General features: G+C 41.0%; 1 protein-coding gene across 3 annotated transcripts in view; it reads right to left on the reverse strand.

The window, feature by feature from the left end:
• LOC134530883 (G-protein coupled receptor Mth2-like) overlaps positions 1-18,265 on the reverse strand; it is a 224,832-nt gene that overhangs the window by 160,468 nt on the left and 46,099 nt on the right. The window contains exon 1 of one of the 3 annotated variants that reach the window (XM_063366162.1): positions 2,483-3,439. The exons of the other annotated variants lie outside the window; for them this stretch is intronic. Within the exon in view, the coding sequence (XP_063222232.1) occupies positions 2,483-3,098 (616 nt within the window). The 5' untranslated portion in view covers positions 3,099-3,439. Of the gene's footprint in view, positions 1-2,482; positions 3,440-18,265 lie in introns of those variants that run through there. 3 annotated transcript variants of the gene reach the window in all.

Raw genomic sequence — 18,265 nt, forward strand, 5'->3', positions numbered from 1 at the left:
AAATATGATCTCGGTAAACAGGACTTTCGAAGCTACGTGGCTAAAACTTTTTATTGATATATCCTGTTCCTGTCTTCTCGGCCATGGTTGAGGGGGATTAATTGAAAGTATATTCGTGTTTAAATGATTAAAAAACAAAACAAAAAAGGCTATATCGCCTGAAGAGAAAAAAACAGAGCAACAATTACTTGTTCTATTGCAATGAAAATGGGCACCTAAAAACTAATAATCACGGGTCTACTTCTAAAGCTATTGAGGAAGGTCTGCTTCTCCAGTCACAGGAGCGGCTCCAGGGCAGGGCAAGACGGGCAATCGCTCAGGACCCGCGCAGGTGCTGTTAATTTTTATTGATTTTCGTTTGTATAGTGTTCTGTTAAAAATATGGACATTAAAGGGAAAATGAGAATTATTTTTTTTAAAACTTAATGTGTTCCGTCAATATCCGAGATTTCGTATATTAAAACAAAATTTCAATGATTTTATTGCTACCCATAGTGTGATTATATCGGTAATTTGATCTTAAATTATTTACAAAACTGACTGAAGGATAATTTTAAGTTCCAGATTGGGTTAAAAATGCTTGAAAGAGTAAATATTTTTACATTTTCCAGGGGCAGGCCTCAAAAAAAGTAGGTAGACGAGGGCCCCACAGAGTCTAGGGCAACTACTGGTCACAAAATCAGAAACGCGCAAGTCATCCAGCTCGGTGAAAGGTCACATGCGATTGCGAGCTGCGAGCAAACTGCACTGTAGTTGTTAAGCTAACTTAACTACAGTATGATACTATAGGGCGCAGTGGCTAGTTTTTACAGTTGCTGTACACTAAATAAAACCTTGGAAAAATGTGTTACTTGCGTTTTGATGTAACGTGTTTTATTTTACTAATTTTTGACTTTACGAAACCCTTTAATAGTTTTTACTTGTACGTATGAAAAAAATAATTTTATTGTATTATTTGTTCAACTTTTTTTGGCGCAGTTATGGTGTGTACGCCTTCTCTTGCACTGAACAAAGAGACATAAACAACGTATAATAAGTTATATCTATGAATAAAACATGAAATTAAGTACTATCACAACAATTACTGACGAATGATCTAGCAATCTAACAAGATTTAAAATATATTCAACATACTGAATCCTGGCGAAATGAAGGCAACATGACATTGTGATTGTGCCCCACATGCATGCTGCATGGAACCTGATTCAGTGGTAAAACATATTTGTGCGATAAGCGTGAATTTGATGTGTACTCTGTATCATAGTACAAGGGCAGAAGGTTAAACATTAATTATACGCTTTCATTCCATCTCCCATTTTGGTTTTAGCAAAAAAAAATGTTACAAAGCCATAAAAAAATATAAGGGCTAAAAAAAATTACATTATTTCTCATTAATATTTGATACACATTTGAAACTATTTATTACGCACCTTAAATGATATAATTTATAAATATCATTTATTAATTGAATATATCATTTATTTTACTTATATGCATTTATCATTTTTTAAAAATCTTGTCAAAACCGCTTTCATATTTGTGTAGTTGAATATGGAGTTAAAAGAAAATGCGAAGCTTTGATAGCTTTGATAGCTAACTTCTCCTCAGTGCCGAGTCTCGACTCTGTACAACAGTGCTTTGTTTGCTCGAAGGGTGCAAGGTCGCTTGCCGGGTACGAGCTGTAAACAGAGGCGATATACTCGTACGAACACACAGGGATGCGTCCACACCACACACATCCCTGCAGCCCTTAGCAAATTCAGCCACGATGTAAAGGACGTTATTTCTAAGGGATGGATAGTAAAATAATACTTTAACTACTAGCACCACATGTTGACAGTTGGTCGTAATAATGTTAACGTAACCATTTTGAGTCGTAATATAAATGTACTAATACTCAGAGAAACGTAAATAACATCGACCAATAAAAAAAAATGTAGCTTGGATGTTATAAATGTTAGCTATCAAAATAAAAATGATGTTATGAATCTCAAAATATTAAAAATACTTATAATGACAGTTAAATATTGCCTTTCGGTAATTTTTATTATCTTTTCATTTCTATTTGAGTTATCACTTATTAATTGGGGACCTGCAAAATTCGCGGATTCATTTCGTGATACGCTACAATTCAAATAATTATACCTTAGCGCTGCTTCTGCAATTGGTTCACTGTTAATCTGGAGTAATGAGGGCCAATTAGAGACCCTCGCTCAAAGAAGTGTCGAATCACAGACACTCGGTCGAGACGACTCACAAGTCAGCAACCAATGAACAGGTGGCATTTGCCCGAGTGTGTGTAGAGTGTAATAGAGTCTATCCTGGAGGACATTGAATCCGCGAATTTTACAGGTGCTCTACTTATAACGTTTTAAACAAAACTCATGCCAAAAAAAACTTCAGTAAAACGCGACGCTATTCCGAAGCTAATGGATGTACGGAAGCGAGAGGCGCAGAGCTAGAGCGCGGTGGCGGGACGTACCTGCGACGACGCAGGCTACGGTGCCGGGGCGGAAGGCGCCCAGGTCGGCGGCCGCCAGCACCAGGTACAGCAGGAAGAGCGACGCCACGTGGCACATGAGCACCTTGCCGTGCAGGTTGCGCAGGCGCGGCACCACGGCGTAGGCCAGGAAGGTGGCGGCGAGGCAGGGCAGCGAGGCCAGCATGCAGGCCGGGTAGGCCACGCTGACGGCGCGGCGCTGGTCGGGGAAGCAGAGGAAGGCGGCCAGGCCGTCCCCCAGGGGCTCCACGCAGAACTGCGACGTGGGGAAGGGCTCAGGGGCGACCCCCGGCGCCAGCAGGCGGCCGTCGTCCAGCAGCTGGAAGGCGTCCTCCGGGTCGCGGTCGGGCCTCAGGCGGAAGCGCAGCGCGCAGGGGTAGCCGCGGAGCTGGCCCAGGCCCGGGCGGGGCGGCGGGGGGTCCTCGGGGGCGGGCGCGCAGCGGAGGGCGGCGTCGAAGCGGTGTCCTTCCGCGCAGCAGCGCCGCGTGCAGCCCGCCGCGGGGTCGCCGCAGCCGCCCGTGTCGTTGCGCTCCACCTCGCCCCGGCCGCGCGGGCACGCCGCGGCGAGCAGCAGCAGCCACGCGAGCAGGCAGCGCATCGCGGCGACGAGGGGCAGCACTGGTCTGGCTATCTGCGCGCGGCCGGGTGGACTCGGACCTCGGCCGTCTGGTCCCCGCGCGGGGGTTTGTTCAGAGGGGGGAGGCTGGTGGCGCCGGCCCGCTCCACGGTCGTTCCGTTAACTACATGCGTGGCCACGGCACGTTCATGCTGCTGGTCGCACTGGCGCGGGAGTTGCGTCCGCATCGCATGCAACTCTCAAAAAGCTTGAAAAGCACTGATAATAGGATCAAGTAGTTTCATAAGTTAGATTTGTAAAATGTCACTGAATTGCAGTGCTCCCAACACTTTAACGCAGGAGTACAGATTCATTAAGAGAAATTAGTCTCAGAAATGTCATTTCATTTAAGTTATATCGAGTAAAGTACTACTACAAAAATTGTAATGTATATAGAGTAAAATACTAAGTTCTAAAAAAATATAATGATAGCTACTTGGTGTTTTTAATGTATGAGTTTCATGGATCAGTTAGAAAATTAACAATTATATATAAGACTCTAAAAACTAGATAATTACTCGTATTGTTATTTGTTTTCGTAAGGATTTTCAAAAGAATTTATTTGGCAGTGGAGTTCCAAACCAAAAACTCTCAGATATCCTGACGAAGTTCAACATTTTCTCCATAATAACCGAACAGAATTTTATCACCATACTGTGAATTCTTTTGGATATTTATAATTTTTCAGTGACCAAAAATTTGATATTTCTACATTAAATTATAAATATTAACTTTTGATCTACTTTATAACCTTGTGACTTATCGCAGCTGGAATCAGGCTCATGAGCAAAACAAAAAAAAATACTGTTCTCTATTTGGGATACCACACTGCGACGAACAAAAACTGACCCCGCTAGCAGGATGAGTCTTTGTCTAACCATTTTATTTCATCCACCTTAGCTACCTTCGAACAAGGGATGAAAATTTGTTTTTTGAACACCTGCTGCTTAGCATTCATTTCGCGGCTTACCTACTGCAGATATATTATGTGTGTGAATGTGTGAGTGACTGATATAAATGCAATAGTTTATTCGTGCGATTCATAACTATTAATAACATTCCAGAAGGTGCATGCCTGTACTTAATTTTTAATTACGCGCAAATTATATTTCTGGGTAAGTTTTGAATGTGTTAACTTTTATCTTTGAACATTTAGCTAACGGTCAAGTTGGTTTTAAAGCACGTTATCTACTTTATCGGTATTTAAACCTTAGTCATATATATATATATATATATATATATATATATATATATATTAAAGCTGTGATATAGTTGTAGAAAATTTATAAATGTGGTTAAATGAAAGAAAAGTCTTATACCATAAAGTTCACCACCTATAGGGCCGGGTTTATAAATCACGCAGTAACTCAAGGTCGTAACAACACAACGCGCAACTGAAACAACCGCCAATCCATCATATTGCCAGCTGGGTTACGAAATTCACTGTCTCCTATAATAACCCGCAAAATCACACGCTGGCACTAACCTTACAACTTTAAAATGTAAAACTCTAGAAAACTAATAACTTCCCGGGGATTCTTTTGATAATTAACGTTTATCATGAAAACAAATTAAAATGTCAATAAATTGATATTTTCTCTGTGCGTTAAGTTTAACACGTGCAAAACGCTATGTTTAAAATAAAACAAAAACTCCGTGGTCTTCTATGCAAATTAAAATATTTCGGAACACTCACTTCAAATATGGAGGGCGAAACGCAAACCGAAACGCAAAAAGTTGAAAGTTGCTCTCGATGCTTGCGTTACATTTTTGCGTCTCGCTTCATTTATAAACGGGTATTTGAAAAAACTTGTTGAAATTTTACCTTATCGTGTTTCTTGCGTTCTGACGTAGTTCATAACCACGGTCATTAAGACTAATACTTAATTTTACGAGGAGTATAAAATTCTCTGAAAACTCCAGGCATCCCGTGTTTTCCTTGCTGTCGGACGCCTGAAAGGTGGTAGGCCTATAGCTGGACTCGCAATGATCCGTCGCTTCCGTCCGTCCCCCGTCCGTCCGTCAACAGGCCGGGCGATCCACCATGATCCGCACGTTCAACAAATACTTTTTTTTTTTAATTTTAATGCTGCCAACATACATTAAATCTTAAATACAGATGAAAATTTATCTTTCATAGATATATTAGACTGACGATCATGAAAGTTAAGCACTTATTAAACTATCAAAATGACTTTTTTTTTTTCGCTCTGATATTTATTGAAATATTTTCATTTGTTCAAAAATAAGCTTAAAAAATCTTATAAAAGTAGCTAAACAAATAAACATACTTAAACACCTTTAAGGATTTAGTAAAGGTAGCCGGCATTAGGTATCTTGCTAAAATTTGGAGGGTATGTATTTCATCCGTCCGGCCTGTCGAATGTTGAAGCTTGGTGAGGTTTTGACGGACGGGCGAAGGCCAGTGTGTATCCGTGCACGAGGCGCAGGGCCGGTCGGAGGGATGGCGCGAGGAACGGAATGCGCCCGGCGAGTAGGTGGTGACGACGTGGCGGCCAACGGGAAACTGCGCGCGCTGACTCACCTTCCAACTCCGTTAGGCCCTCGGGGCTTCACTGCTCCCCGGCAGCGCTGCTGGAGTCCAGATAGCTGGCGCGGACGAACCACCAAGTATCGAGGGGGAGAGGGAAGAAACGAAACGCTTTTCATTTCAGGCGGACTTAGGCTGAGTTCGCAATTAAAAACATAAGCGAGTAGAAAGCAGGCCACGCACACAACTGTGCACACGACCTACCTGTGCAAAATCGGGTTCGCAATTGAAATCTTACTGTTAATTTCAGCCAATGAAATTTCGATAAGTACTCGACATCTGTCGGTTGTGAAAGTGAATAACTAAGTTAAAAATTAACTACCAAATTATAATCCTGTGACATCTTACAAGCCATTTGAGAACAAAGTTTTTCAACATATAAATTTATTTTAGCTATGTAAAAAAATTTTTTGTTTTACCTTTCTACGTAAGGATTATATTATTTTTTTTATTTACATTAATTGATAGTGATTTTTCATCAGTAATAGCAATAATTAATTTTTAAAGCAGGAATTACATATGCCTGTGCATTGTAATATGTTGACGATTTCTTGCCACAATATTATTTATAATTATAAATAGTTCTCTAGCCCCACCAAAATGCATCATACTCTACTATACGTCCGTAACAGAACTAAAATTAATTCAATTCCCTCCTATGCGTACGACCTCTTTCCCATGCACACGACCATCTCATGCACTAGTAGTAGGTTCGAAAATATGGTGGACAAAAATTTCGTGCGTACGACCCACTGTTACTGTTACTGTTATTTTTATAATTGTGCACCCAGCCATATGGTCTTACTTCCAGACGATTTTTACATAGTTTGAATTTCCATTATCCCTACACGTATACCGTATACCACAAAGCCATCGTCAACTCAATGTATATATATACCTATATATATGTGTGTGTGTGTGTGTGTGTGTGTGTGTAGAATATAGATGTATTATGGTTACGAGTTACGATAATTGGCGTGACCTTTTACAAATTGTCCACACCGATACATAAATTATACAGATAGAAAATCTCGGTAAAGTTAGTGAATTGGCAAAATTAGACAAATTAGACAAATGAGGTAGAAATATGATAGGTCTAAAAAAAAACTAAGTAATAATCACAACTCACTTAATATAAAATATTGCGCATCCATTTAGGTTATTATACCTCACAATGATAGTTCCAAAAAGTTTGTCTAAAACAATTATTTATATGTACCTACTAACAAACATTACGGCAAGGGGGGGGGGGGGAACTGAGTTTAGAGAACAAAACTTCATAAATTCCTTAGTAGGCCCAGAATAAAAACCGTTCAAAGCTATACCAAATAATTTTAGTATTACATAAAATTTATGTCTAGTAAAAATGTTTTCATACGACCAACCCTTACAAAAAGGGGTTGCCAAAATTAAGTCGCAGAAGTAACGATTAGTTAACCTCTTAGTAGACACGATGCTCAGCCCGCTAAAAAGTGTTGTAAAAATTAAATATATATATTATATAACCAAATCTTTTGACTGAATTTTTTTTGATAACTTCAAACCTTAGCGCAAGGGGTGAATAAACTGTAGGACGAATCTGAATACGTTTTAAAATATTATTTTATATTAATATATAAATTTATTAATGAAAGTTTATTAGTTAACTACTATGTACACACGTTTTCCTGAATTAAAAATCTAAATGACTGTCGACATATTTTTCGTACTTTCATAAGTCTACTATTTACTGAGCTCAACAGTGGCTCTCTCTACTGTTCGTCTCTTACCGCGCACCTCGGTCATAACACACTGCTTCGCACTACTCACCCTTTCGCCCATGAAGCCTGTCTCTCGTCGCCCGCTATCTCTTGCCAAGGGGTCACTCAACCCCTTCACTACACAAGGATTCGTCGGTATCCACATCAGTTTCGCAATCTTCGCTTTACTTGTCTGCAGCTCGCCGACCCATCGTATTGCCAGCATGTGGGGCATTTAGCGTGTGTGCGAGAACAGAAACCGAAGTTCCTATAACTCGCTTTTGTGCACTTTTTTTCCAAGATGCACCACCACACTTCTGTAGAATCACTTGGATTTTGTTGGATGATTTGGAACTCTGTCCTGAAGAGTACCTTCAGGTGAATTATGCTTGGTGTACAGCAGTTACATCGGCGAACTGGCGTGTTGTAAATGCCATGCTGGTGAGCTTTAGAGGCGTGTTAGTGTGCTGAGATTCCAGTGAGGTTTTTAATTCGTGCGTGGCGTGCCAAAGGTCCCCGGACTTGACGTTCGAAGCTCCGATAGCAATTCCGTCCCAATTACGCCACTTCACCCTGACGGGGCACTGGGAACGTGCCGAACCCTCGAGAGCGACAGAGAGGTACGCTGCTAATCAGATTTCCGTGTAGTTGTAGGGGAGTGAATGGCGCTACCTGCATCTCGCCCCTCCCGCAGGCTGGACGGTCAGCCTCGTTGCTAGCAATTTCATAACAATATTAAAGGCAATATTAAGGTGGCCGCCTAACCGGGCCGCCAAACGGCTTTCAGAGCTCCGAAAGTCAATTCGTCATTTAAAAACCGCATCAACATATTTTTGAAGTGGCTGATTACAAATAGCATATAATTAAACTTTACTAAACAAGTTTTATTTTTCATAGTTTCGTCTATAACATGTATTTTTTTTGGACAGTGAAAATGGCTCAAATGGATGTTTTCTCGTAATTTTTTGGAAAGTAAGTGGAATATTCAAGCTGGTTAAAGTATCATAGGGGCGCGTCACTGACGCAAAGACTGCACTCCAGTTCTGTGCCTGGAGCGTAGAGGCGAAGAGAATTGTGATGCGCGAGCCAATGACGCTTTTAGCGCTCCCGCGCTTTTGGAGCACGTGCGGCAAGCAAGGTGGCTCCTTAACGTCCTCTTGCCAAAATAATTCTACAAAAAAAAAACAGTCATGCCACAAGTGATGTCGAACCCACGACCCAAGAGCAATAAATTAGGGACGATGACTCTTAAGCCCCTGCAGACGGTGAAATGCTGTTTTTGACCGGTCTTAGTTTACATTTAAAATGCAGGTTTTGTAAAGTAATATATTATATATCGTTAATATTTCCTTTTGTTTGTAACTTAAACCTCGGTCTCACACGCCAGGTTGGTTAATTCATTTTTTTTCCTCGTTACTTTCAGTTTAAAGATTTCCAGAAAAAATATTCCAACAGCATACTCTCATTTATCGTTAGGTTATAAATTTTGGTCACCATATATTTTTTTAATGTTAACTTTGAACTGCAAAATTAATACTAAAACTTGCGTGGCATTAGATCATATTAGATCATATATACAGGCATACTCGCGCGCTCGCCTGCGAGTGGGGAGTGGTCTATTATAGTTACACGCATAATTTAATTAGAAACGGCACCTCGTTACCCCATCCCCCAATTTTCCCAGCGCTTCTGTACGGTTCGGCACGTTCCCAGAGCTCCGCCCGCGAGAAGTGGCGCTAACTAGGACGCCATTGTTCTGGGAGCTTCGGATGTCAAGTTGACCTTGATTACGCGACACTTCAAACGAGTGCAAAACCATTCTAGAAGGGAGCTGAGCTTCCGAGGCAGTAAAGTGATGAGGTCGAGTGACCCTTTGGTGAGCGAAGGTAGACACGACGAGCGACGGGCTTCGTTTACTTATGTTTAAGATGTAATTTTATAAGTAAACGAAACCCAGTGCTATATAACTTTCAAGTGATGGATGAAATTAATATGACGGAACTTCAGCTCTAATTGAATCCAAGATCTATTAATATTATATATATATAAATGTATCGATGGTCTTTAAATTGTTCCGAAACATCCGGGACTTGTTGTGTCCCACGGACGAGTTTGTAGTGCGAGGCAGTGTGTTGGGACAGAGGTGTGAGGTAAGAGCTATTGTCGAGCTCTAGTGGACTAAATGAAAGCGTGATTGATTTGTGGACAAACATTTTATGTTTTGTAATTTAATTAATAGTTTAATTAGTAGTAAATAAATAAAACTGTTTTTATTTAATTGGGATATCTTTTCTGAACCTGTCTTCCCACTCGTAACAATAGAGTTAACAAATAGTTAATTGTTTCATAGTCATTTTCTTAATTTTTTTATTTAAACGTTTGCAACGAAGATGACCTTTTTGACGGTTTCATGTGTCCAATTTTAAGCTCGTGTTGCATACTATTTATAGAACAATTTAAAGACCATCGATACATTTATATATATAATATTAATAGATCTTGGATTCAATTAGAGCTGAAGTTTCGTCATATTAATTTCATCAATTACTTGAAAGTTCTATAGCATTGGGTTTCGTTTACTTATAGAATTACATCTTAAACATAAGTAAACGTAAGGAAACAAAGAAGATTAAATTTTTTTTTGTGTTTGTAGTAGGTACAATTGTTACAACTGCTAGTAGCAGAATTTCCACTAGGAAAAAATGTAATCAAACTTATAAATTTTATAAAGGTTATGAATTTATCGTTCATTATTGTACTAATAACAGTGGAGATTTTAAAAAAAAATAATGATCGTGAAATCTGTTCGAACGACTTTATTCAGCCTTGTGCGCTCTTTTTAAGCGATAAAGGGTAGTTTGCGCATGAATCACACAAAAATACGTCCATACGACCGTTGCTGTAACTTTTGAATTGGTCACCAAACGGTGCGCATAGTACAACAGGACATATTTTGTTATTTAAAAATAATAATTTTAAATGAAAAATTTGTAATTTGTATATACCTATTTCTGAAAAATTTCAATACTCATTCAAACCTTTACAGTAACCAACATTAGTTTAAATTTTTCTTATTTACTTTCAATGTTTAGTATTTGGAGAATAAAAATTGCTAAAAAAAAATTTTTTTTTCACTAACGTATAAAGGTGGTAGAAAAGTGATACGTTATATGTGATAATACCCCTATGAAATCATGAGTTCACCACTTAAAATTAAATAAAACAACGTTTGTTATGTGAAGATTAGTCATCAATTCAGCTATTTGGATCGCGGGTAGAGGCACCTAGGGGAGCGCGAATACGTGACGTATTGAAGCATCATTGCATAAGCGCGCTGAGGTTTATGACACGTATAATAAGAAAATTGTTCCAAATTTGACAATTTTAAAAGACAATGCTAAATGGTGCACGTATTATTCTGCCACTGTTATAACAACAGTGTTTGTAAACGACTTCAAGTGGGTCGGTTTTCTAAACAAACATAATGCTTTGTTTTGCATGTGGAATTAGGGTACTGCCAAATCTGAGACAAGTTACATGACACACATACTTTGTTTGGTGGCTATGATCTCCAAGGATCGCGCATGCGCGGTGCAATATGCGTCATTAGGATGTAGTCCCCACTATCCTCACGTTAGTGGATGCGCATCACCCCGGCAGTCAAATTCGTGCAAACTGCAAAGTCAAGCTGGATTCAAACAAGTGTAACGGACGCTCTGTGACTAGAAAGAATCGCGTTATTTTGAAAACGCGGTTTCCATACGCGCAACAAAAACCAAACAAACTATTATATATAAAACTAGCTAACTAATTCCCTGCATACGTTGCTATGTCTTTTAATATTTTTTTGTAATTTTTTGAGGTAGGTACTCATATACAAAGCATATATATCCTTCTAATTCCCTGCATGCGTTGCTATGTCTTTTAATTTTTTTTTTGTAATTTTTTGAGGTAGGTACTCATATACAAAGCATATATATCCTTCTATAAATCTCACTATATTTATCTCTCTATATAAAGCTCCTCTATCTCTCTGTACTTCTATAACCTGTCTATATCTCTCTATCTCTCTAAGTCTATATCTTCCTATCTATATATTTAACTTTATAAAACAGAAGATAAACTCACAATTAATTTTTATCCATCTCTCATTTTACCCGTCACAGGTGTGACATGGGTATATAAAAACATTCGCGTATTCGAATGCAACGTTGTGTCATTATTTCAAAGCAATCAGTGAATAACTTTCTGAAATTTGAGATTTTTATCGAACGATCATTTACATTTTTATTTATATACATTTTATTGCCATTAAATAACACACCAAATATATGATACCTTTTTTGTCGCCATTTTTTATATGTAAATATGCTAAACTTAAATTTAACATTGACTAGCAAAAAAAAAAATTATCATAGTACGTGGACACATTTCAAAGATTTCACGAAATAATTGTAATGTTACGAGACTGCTAGGGACGAGGACCGGCCAGCCAGACTGGCTCGCAGGCCTGGTGGATTCTTAGGGGAAACCCCGCCTCTTCCTTGAACGGGTGCGACACAGGTATCACCCGTCCTGCACTCACAATTACTAGGACCTTCCATTCGCAGTCCAATTTCTGACAACCACATACACCCTAACGCCCCGCCTTGGCATGGAGAACAGGCACTTTGCTGTTTTTCTGGAGGGTACAGCAGGTTACAAGAGCCCCGTCATGTGAAGTAGCGTAATTAGAACACCACTGTTCTCGCAGCTTCGAGTGTTAATTCGGGAGACTTGGACGACGCAAAATTTCAAAAGCTACGAAACGTTTTCATGGTGAGATAGGAGAGATGTAAAAGGCGAGGCCGACCTACGAGCTGCTGTGTGAAGCAAAGAGGGCGAGAGACCTCTTGGCGAGCGATAGCGGGAGACGAGAAACAGGCTTCTTGTGCGAGGATAGGAGCATCAGGGACTGTGGTGGGTGTGCGGCAGATGGGTGAGAAGTGCGAGGCAGTGTGTTGGGACAGAGACGTGTGGTAAGAGACGAGCAGTAGAGCCACTGTCGAGCCGAGATCCAGTGGGGAGAGTGAATAGTGGATATATTAAACTCAGATCAGTTTTGCGGACAATCATTTATATTGTTATAATTTAGTAAAAAACACATAAATACTAGTTAATAAGTCAATCCTAATTAATTAATTTGGACTTTACTTCCCGGACCTGCATTCCCATAAGTAAACTTTCGTGTCAGTAATTGGGATAGCCTTAATTAATGGATTTAAAAATAAGAAATTTAGAATATAATTTTTTTTATATTAAATTAAACGTATAAGTAGTAAAAATTTGTAAATTACAAAAAAAAATTGTTATTTCTGAACACCATAGTTAACTGGAGTAAAGTATTGGGTATGTTAGGTTGAGAAAATGAGTGATATTAGTTAGGCTGTAAATGCCTATTGACAAAGAAAATTGCAGCCGAAGAAAATTAGGAAATTAACGGCTATTCTTCAAATTAAGAGAAGTCAGGAGAAAATGGATATTAGCCTGGAGTGGGTGAAGAGTTGTCTGAAGGACATGAAGAATAAAATAGTTGTCAAGAATAGATGAAGAGGGGTTCAAGAATAAATGAATAACTGCCACGAAGAGATAAACAGGGTTAGAGAAGAGATGCTGCATTGTTGTGCAAGAATAAATGAGGAAGAAAATGGAGGAAACTAGCTTGAAGCTAGATGGAAAAGTGCAATGTTTGGAACAGCATCTAGCACAAGAACAGCACCTTACCGAGAATGAAGAACTGTTGGAACAGCAGTTGCCTCAGCTTGAGGAGACCACCGAACAGCTGTAACTGAAGAATGCCGCTTAATGATCAATGAGGTTACAGAAGCTGTAAACCGGAAGAGTGTTTCTGGGAAAGTCAAAACGGAAGGTGCTACAAATGGTCACCCAAAATTCGAGCCACCCACATTCTATGGCGAATCGTTGGAGCAGTATACAGGCATAAATTCGAGGCAGCTGCTAAAGTGAAAGGGTGGAGCGAGGAAGAAAGAGCCACAGCACTCGTTTCGGCTCTTAGATCACCTCCCCTCTAGCTGCATCAGACCATACCAGTTGCGGACCAGAATAACTATGCCTAGGAAGAGCTAATTAGTATTGTTACAGCTCATTAAAAAAAAATACATGGTTTGGAGGTCAAAATAATTTTGTAAATACACATCTTTAAACCTTTATAGATTTAGGGCATGTATTGAACTGCACAGATATATCCTTAAATTTACTTTATTTTAAGGTATGGTGACCGACATTTGGGCAAGTTGTACAGGACTGCTTTGAAGACATGCTTACAGAAACCCTTGGAAACACTTCAGGAGTTCGAGTCTGGCATCGAGAGACTTGTGCACCTCGCATACCCCGAGGCTCCTGCAGAGATCCGACAGCAGCTAGCTGCTAGTGCATACATGGCTGGACTCAGAAGCAACAAAGATAATTATAATACGAATGCACCAGTCGAACCATCCCCCCCCCCCCCCCCAGAATCCAATCTAACGCTCTTTCAGCAAAGTCACGCCCGCTACGCGATGGAAATAAAAAAGTAAAATCAAAAAATCTGTCGCGCCCACGAATTTGTCGCACTGGCGAAACTAATGTGTCGAACCTAATTGGCTAGGAAATTATTGTATTCACTTCACGACCATCGCGTCGCGTAATTCGCGCTATTGTGATTGCCGTGTGATAGCGTACAGTATCACCTCCCGAGTGTTTTTGGTCAGGAATGGCCCGGAGGAGGGCATGGGGAGAGGAGAGAGGTTCGATTAACCCGTCGATTTAAAGCGAGAGCGTCTTGTGTTGCTATTACAACACTAAAAATTAAAAGAACTCTGTACTATCTTAAGATAAATGTAGGGGGATAAATTGCTTCATTCTTAAGTAAATAATAAAAATCTGTGTGTAAAAATTTTTTTTACAAAGACATATCTTTATTTTTCTGTACAAAAATAAATTCTTTACAAACTGTTTCCTATCAAAACTAACGCGTAATTATAAAAGTAAGCCTACCATTTTTTAACTTTCACACCACGGGACGGTAAAAATAACCTGAGGAAAATAATTTTTTCCCTCCAGAGTGGAGATATTCGTAATGACGCGAGATTTAGAAACTTGAGAAAATTAACGATACGGCAGAGCATGTTATGTCTCATGCACGGCAATATCTGTTTGTTTTGGAAACACATATATGGTGGTCGTGGCGTTGTTTGCTGTGTTGGGGGGGGGGGGGGGGGGGGGGGGTTGGGAGAGGATATAGAAATACGCATGTGCGTGGTTTCGTGCGTGCGTCGTGGTTTGCGTGCTGTCACTTTTGGGCGTGGCTTGCGAAACGTCACGCGTTTTTAGTGTTAGCTGTTTTGCGCGTGCGTCTCGATTCCCACGTGGAAAGGTAAAATACGGCGCGCCTCTTACCACAAGCGTAACCTCGTAGGATAGCAGACCTAAACCATTTGCGTGCCTTGGGATAGAGGGCTACGAGCTATGTTACCAACCTTGAATTAATGCACCAACCCTTATGGTATGCTTTGTCTTCAAACGAAAATAATTTTTTTGTTACTAAAAATTTATAATTTTGCATTTTAAAATATTTATATTTATAAAGAAATGTAATTTTAGTGTTTCTATTATATCATATTTGTTGTATACATATTGTTACAAAGCGAGCTGAGGCCCTCCAGATGTAGTCTGGCCGAGGGAGCCCGCACGTTAACTGACGTCACGTGTGCATACCGTTGAGGATTATCGCAACCCGACCTTGCCACCCCCGGCCTCCGCTCCCTCCTTTCTCGGCGCCGTCAACTATCCCTAGACGTGACTCCGACGCGGTTCTGGATGTTTCGGGCGTCGGGTCGGCCCAGGACGAGGCGACAAGTCACAATCACTCCAGTTCGTTCCAGAAAACCGGCCAACGGGTATAAAAGCCGTGACGCCGGCATCCGCAGGAGTTCGAATCTGGGCGTGTTTGGCGACCAGCGCAGGCGCGGAGCGACGGGAGCGCGCGTGCGTGACCGAGTGGCGTGCGACTGTGTGTGCGGAAAGGTGTGAGGTAAGGGACGAACCACTGTTGAGCCTAGCTCCAGTGAAAAGTGTGAACTGTGGACTGGACAGATACTTAGAGATTTTTGAACGTACATTAATTGTGGTGATTGAATTAGCAATGTGAATATTAGTCGCAAATAAAATAGCATAAAAATAATGGGGCTACAGCATCTGGCAGAACATGAGGAACTTATGGCGCAACAGCTAGATAAACTCGAACAGGCCACCGAACAGCGAGTAGGAGCTCTAAATAAAGAATGCCGACGAACAATGAAGAAAGCAGCAGCTGCTACGAGACGGGGAAGTGAAGGTGGAAGGCGCTGCAAACAACCACCCAAAATTAAAGCCACCCACATTCGATAGTCAATCTTCATGTACGGTGTACAGAAGACAGTTCGAGGCAGCTGCAGAAGTAAATGATGGGGCGAGGAAGAAAAGACTACAGAACTCGTCTTGGCCTTGAGAGAATCTCCACTCGAGCTGCTGCCAACCAGAACCAGACCAGAAAGACGATAGATTACTAGTAGAAGTCCTTGAGCTGAGGTATAACGACAGACACATGGACGAGGTGTATAGAAAAGCCCTGAAGACAAGTCAACAGCGATCTTCAGAAACACCCCAGGACTTCGAAGCTGACATTGAGCAGCTCGTGAACCTCGCCTACCAAGAAGTTCCTGCAGAGTTCCAACAGCAGCTAGCCACAAATGCATTTATAGACGGACTCAGAGATGCGGAGGTTCAACGAAATTTTCGTAAGGCTCGTAACAAAAATATCATCATGCTCTTGGTCATACCTTGGAAATTAAAGGTACCAACATTGCCTCAAGAAACATGAGCATCAGGGCGAGGCAGGATGTGCTAAAACCTGACCACAAAGTGAATGGCAGCTCGAGTACTAACGAAGGAATTATCCTCGGGTCATTAAGGAAGTCGTTTAAAAATCACAATTTCTAAGAACAAGAATCATCCGGTGCTTCATCTCCAAAGAACTAGGACACATCCTAGCGACTGCCTGAATTGATGTAGAGAATCCAAGAGAGAAGTAAAATGCTGTGATAACAAGATTGGTCAGAAGAGTCTACTGATTCGAAGAAAAGAAAACCCCAAGGTGCCTCGCATGTCGAGAAAGGGGGCATGTCGAGTGCGACTGCCTGAATCGTGGGAGGAAACCGAAGGAAGGAGGACAGCGATGCGACAATGGGATTAAGGAGGATGACAATTCGCAGGTTCAAGGAGCAGGAAGTCGCCTACGGTGATCTGCGTGCCAATAACAAGGGCATGTACCGTGGAGATGCCCAAAACGGGAACTGGTCCATCGGGGCTGTCTGATCGGAAGGGAGACGCCATGGCAGCAAGGGAACAAGTGAAGAAGCGCGAGGTCCATAGTAATCGCATAGTGGACCTATTACCCCGAAGAGTCGGAGGACGGCCGCGATGGTACGTCTGCCAAGAAGTGGGCCATATCCAGTACCATTAGGGTACTGTTCGGTACGAACAGGTTTTAAGGAGGGAGCAGTGTTACAAAGTGTGCTGGAGGCAGAGCCATGCCGCATACCAGGTACCTGGGCGGGCCTTCCAGCTTGCACAGCACTGACATCACGTCCGCATACCAGGGTTATAGCGGCCCGACCAAGCCAAAACCCTACCTCCACTCCCTCCTGCCTCGGCGCCGTAATCTACCTCTTCATGGCCTGGGAATTCTGCAGGCTTTCAGAGGCCGCCGCGTGGAGTGACGTGACTCCGACGCGGTTCTGGATGTTTCGGGCATCGGTTACGCCCAGGATGACGCGGAAAGTCACAACCACTCCAGTCCGTTCCAGAAATACGGCCAACGGGTATAAAAACTGCGGGAGTTTCAACAGGCAGGTTGAGTAAATTGCAATTTCAGCGAGCGGCGTAGGTGTTGAACGACGGGACCGTGTGTGAGTGACCGAGTGGCGTGAGGCTGTGTGTGCTAAAGGGCTAAGTGAGGGGCGAACCATTGTTGAACCTAGCTCCAGTGAGGGGTGAACTGTGGACTTGACATACATTGAGTGACTTATTGGTATAGTTTATTTGATCAAGTAATAATATATGAATAAATTAATGTTATTAAAAAAACACCTTTTTAGAAAATGAATTTACCCACTTTACATAATTAAATCTCTATCCCCCTCCAAATGTATGTAACAATGTTTTGCCAGTATGGAGCGAAACGCATATTTTTTGGGACAGAAAAATAATTTTAGTCCCAATAATGCAATAAATTTATAAATGACAAACAAATGTTATAATTAATAAGGCACTTGATGAACACTTCAGTATTATTTTTTCGTCACCGCAATACAGAATTCCATAAAAGAACATTACAACAAATCATACATCAAATTGAAGGTAAACTAACCTAGTTTTTCTTACAAATGTTTAATATGTGCACCTTTTGTTATACGGCACACATCCAACCTAAAGTCCAATTCTTCCTACACTTTTGTTAAAACATTCGGAGAAATGTAAGCAATAGCCGCTTAAATTATGTGTCTCAACTCTGGAAAATCATTAGGTAGCGACAAACGTAGACACAGTCTTTTATAAAGCCCCAAAGGAAAAAAAATCGTATGGTGTTATGTCAGGTGAACGTGGAGGCCAACGAAAAAGCTTTCTGCCGTATAGACCATTACGAACAATCCAAAAGCCAGGGACCATGACGTTCAATCACTCTCGTACAAAAAGATTCCAATGGGTAGGGCCTCCATTCTGTTGCCAAATAAAGTTCACAGGTTCACTCTATACTAATTGGGGAAAGAACCATTATTTTG

Source organism: Bacillus rossius, chromosome 3 (assembly GCF_032445375.1).
Source record: "Bacillus rossius redtenbacheri isolate Brsri chromosome 3, Brsri_v3, whole genome shotgun sequence".
Classification (NCBI taxonomy): domain Eukaryota; kingdom Metazoa; phylum Arthropoda; class Insecta; order Phasmatodea; family Bacillidae; genus Bacillus; species Bacillus rossius.